The sequence below is a fragment of the Grammomys surdaster genome, unplaced genomic scaffold (genome assembly GCF_004785775.1).
Source record: "Grammomys surdaster isolate TR1022 unplaced genomic scaffold, NIH_TR_1.0 207, whole genome shotgun sequence".
Lineage (NCBI taxonomy): Eukaryota > Metazoa > Chordata > Mammalia > Rodentia > Muridae > Grammomys > Grammomys surdaster.
In genome coordinates, this window is record NW_021604652.1 from 915,799 (window position 1) to 919,082 (window position 3,284).

Sequence of the window (3,284 nt, forward strand, 5' to 3'; positions counted from 1 at the left end):
TCTCTTTAATTCCAGCAGACAATAAACTTTGTCAAGAAAATCTGCATTACTTAAAACTATAAGTAATATACCACACTAAGAAGTGTATTAGTTAATTTATATCAGGGTCACATCACCAAGACATGGAATATGACCTTCCTTAGTCTTTCCTCCCATAAGAATATCAATTCAATATCAGTTCACAGGAAAAATGCTTTCACAAGACACGAAGATATCAAGTGAAAGAGTATAGCATAGAAATCAGAAATGAAGAAAGGAAGGACAATTCCATATTATGTGCATTCCCTCTACTCAATCCCTGATGTCACATCGTCAAAAGATATCTTCCAAGTGAGGAGAGAGAGGAAAGTGAGCATCGGACATTACCTCACATTCCAAATCAAAATAGACATGGTACCTCACATGAAATGAACACTGGCAGATTAGTTTTTCAAGTCAGCAGTTGTTTAATTCTGAAAGGGAGCAAAACCTCAAGAGAAATTATCTTCCCTTATACTTGGTAGTTCATCAAATTTTGGCTAAAAAACTTCTTAAAGTTGGTTTTTTCTGTGAAAGTTGTTGAAATGTATCACATTGGAAGTTTCTTTAGCTTTCCATTATGTCCATAGAAGGCACTACGGAGACATTTGCAACACTATCATAGCGATATTTGATCTTCAATGTTGTGTCTATTATCTGTAAGCCAGAAATCCTTCTCAGGCCTAGCTGTAAGCACTTTAGTGTCAGGGTAAATGAAGTAGATGAACCTGGAATCAGCTTGCCAAGGTAGCTTCCTGAACGTCCAAACCAGTGAACAGAAGATGTATTGTGCATTCTCACGATCAGGTTCATTCTCTTATCAGAGCAATTTGTTATCTTGCAAGTTATTTGAAACGGTTCTTCTAGGACTACAGTATCTGGAATTTTCAGCAAAAATAGCTTTAGGGCTCCACAACGTTTAGCTTCTCTTTCAAGTGGGACTGTGTACAGCATTGCCATCTCGCCAAGATCCCTTTTCCACACGATCTTTAACTCTCCCATTTTTGTTAGGCCACTAAGGTTTCTTGCTCTCTCCAAATATTCTTCCTTGACCTGCAGGTGGTATAGGTAGTAGCGTCCTTCTGTTGCCTGCAAAAATATTCTTGTTCCAAATGTACACTCATCTTTTCCATCCAGGTTGAGAGTATTTAATGGTTTTGGGGTGTACATTTCAGGTAGCTCCAAAGAAACATCTTGTATAAACACAGTTGCAGGTGAAATGTTTTGAATATGGACTTCAAGAAATAAATCATCCTTGTCTGAGTTGTAAAACTTGATTTTGACATCCAGTGGTTGGGAAGGAGAGCATACACACAGATTCCTTAAAAACATCTCTGCTCACTGAGTTGAGCAGATATTGAATTCAGGGGAACAGCTCTCCCAGGGTCCATTCTTTTGTCATGAATGACATCATCAGTACTGTGTTCTCTCACTATAGCCATGGAGACTAAAATATGTAAAGGCTGAATTATTTTCAGTATTATTTTATTATGTCTTGTCATCACTGGAAATCCTCATGGAACTGTAATGTTCCCGTTCTCAGAAATATAGCTATGAGAATTTAAACTGATGTTAATCTTCCCTTCAAACATTTACATTTGTGGTAGAGGGCTACTTCTCATAAGATAGATACAGAAACTAGCAAGAAACTCAGTATCTTAACATAAGTCTTGAAAAATGGATGAAAACAGTCATGCTGAATAGACAACACCACCTTGAATAGCAGAAAAAAAATTCCAGTTTGGGTAGGTTCCTCTATATTTGACTACAATTTTGCCCTATTAAAATGTATCCAATATTTTAAACCAGGTATTTCAGAAAGGTGATAGAAACAAATGTCTTAGGAGTAAAAGTTAGTTACTTTCATTTCCCAAGGGAATATGATACAATATGCTTCAAAGGGCCACACAAATGTCAATGTTGATCTAGTAAGAGAGAAGGAATGTGGCTTAAGTCTTTATTAGATTTTCCATGAGAAAGGCTAAGCAGGGCAAGTAACCTAGAACTGACTCAGATTTTCAGGACTTGTCATAGTTGTCTAGTGTCTGTTCTTAGCATGCTATTAAGAAAAAATAATAGCGGTAAAACATAAAGGAGTTAGTTGATCTGTATGAGTTCTGGATTGATTAGATAGTTCATAATAGGTGGCCAGTATGGCAGTTGGTAGCTATGGATTTATGGACTTCTCTTCCCATAGCTAAATCTGAGAAGTAAAGCCAGTTGGAGAGATTAAAGACAGATACTTAATACGATAATTTGATTCACACAATGGTAGAGATTATTTAAACAGTACCTACAATACTGTTTCTGTGATTGGTACAATTGCTTGAATTCCATGGGGGTAGGAATTGAGAAGAGAAAATGATAAAAAGATTATAATCACAAGAGAAAAATCTAGAAGTACAGGAGGTAGGCTATGTACAAACAACAAACTGAGAAAGAAATCAGGAAAACAACAGCCTTCACAATAGACACAAATAATATAAAAGATCTTGGGGTAATTCTAACCAAGCAAGTGAAAGTGAAAGACCTGCATGACAAGAATGTCAAGTCTTTGAAGAAAGAAACTGAAGAAGATACCAGAAGATGGAAAGGTGTCCTATGCTCATAGATTGGTAGGATTAACATAGTAAAAATGGAATCTTACCAAAAGGAATCTACAGATTCAATGTAATCCCCATCAAATTCCAACATAATTTTCAATGTAAACAGATGAGGGAGGGGAAACTGTGGTCAGGATACAATATATGAAAGAAGAATAAATAAAACAGAAAAATGCTTAAAAAGAAATTAAATTTTTAAAAGAAGGCATTGAATACTAGAAGATGCATCATTGATATGCTAGTCTTTAGAGTATTTAAATAAACATAGATAAATAGATGTCGAGTAAGGAAAAGGGTAAGCAGACAGGACACTAAGCATGAGCAGTGATAATGGACTCAGAATAGTTTGTAGCTAACCTGGAAGGAGGAGGAGAGGACAAAAATTCTTGTCCTTGATTTCAATATTGTTTCAGGTTCTTCAGGATCATGGCAAAATGAAAATGGTAGATCTGCCACTGGTAGATCAGATCGGTTGACTGGAGGGAATGCTATTTTCTTCTAGAAAGATGTATATATATATATATATATATATATATATATATATATATATATATATATAATTATAACTAGTGGATGGAAAACAAAAACTATATGAATTGGGAAGGAAAAAACTATGAAATAATACAGAAGTATCTGGAAAACTATCTACCAACATTCAAATTA

At 35.3% G+C, this 3,284-nt stretch overlaps 1 protein-coding gene across 1 annotated transcript; it reads right to left on the reverse strand.

Moving 5' to 3' along the window:
- Nucleotides 1-585: 585 nt before the first annotated feature.
- LOC114624502 (trafficking protein particle complex subunit 13-like) lies at nt 586-1,350 on the reverse strand. The gene has a single exon (XM_028771453.1). It carries the CDS (start codon nt 1,348-1,350, stop codon nt 586-588), a length of 765 nt encoding a protein of 254 aa, XP_028627286.1.
- Nucleotides 1,351-3,284: the final 1,934 nt, after the last annotated feature.

Bases quoted from the DNA above. Each gene is read 5' to 3' on its own strand.
- LOC114624502 (XM_028771453.1), bottom strand. From the start codon at position 1,350: ATGTTTTTAAGGAATCTGTGTGTATGCTCTCCTTCCCAACCACTGGAT.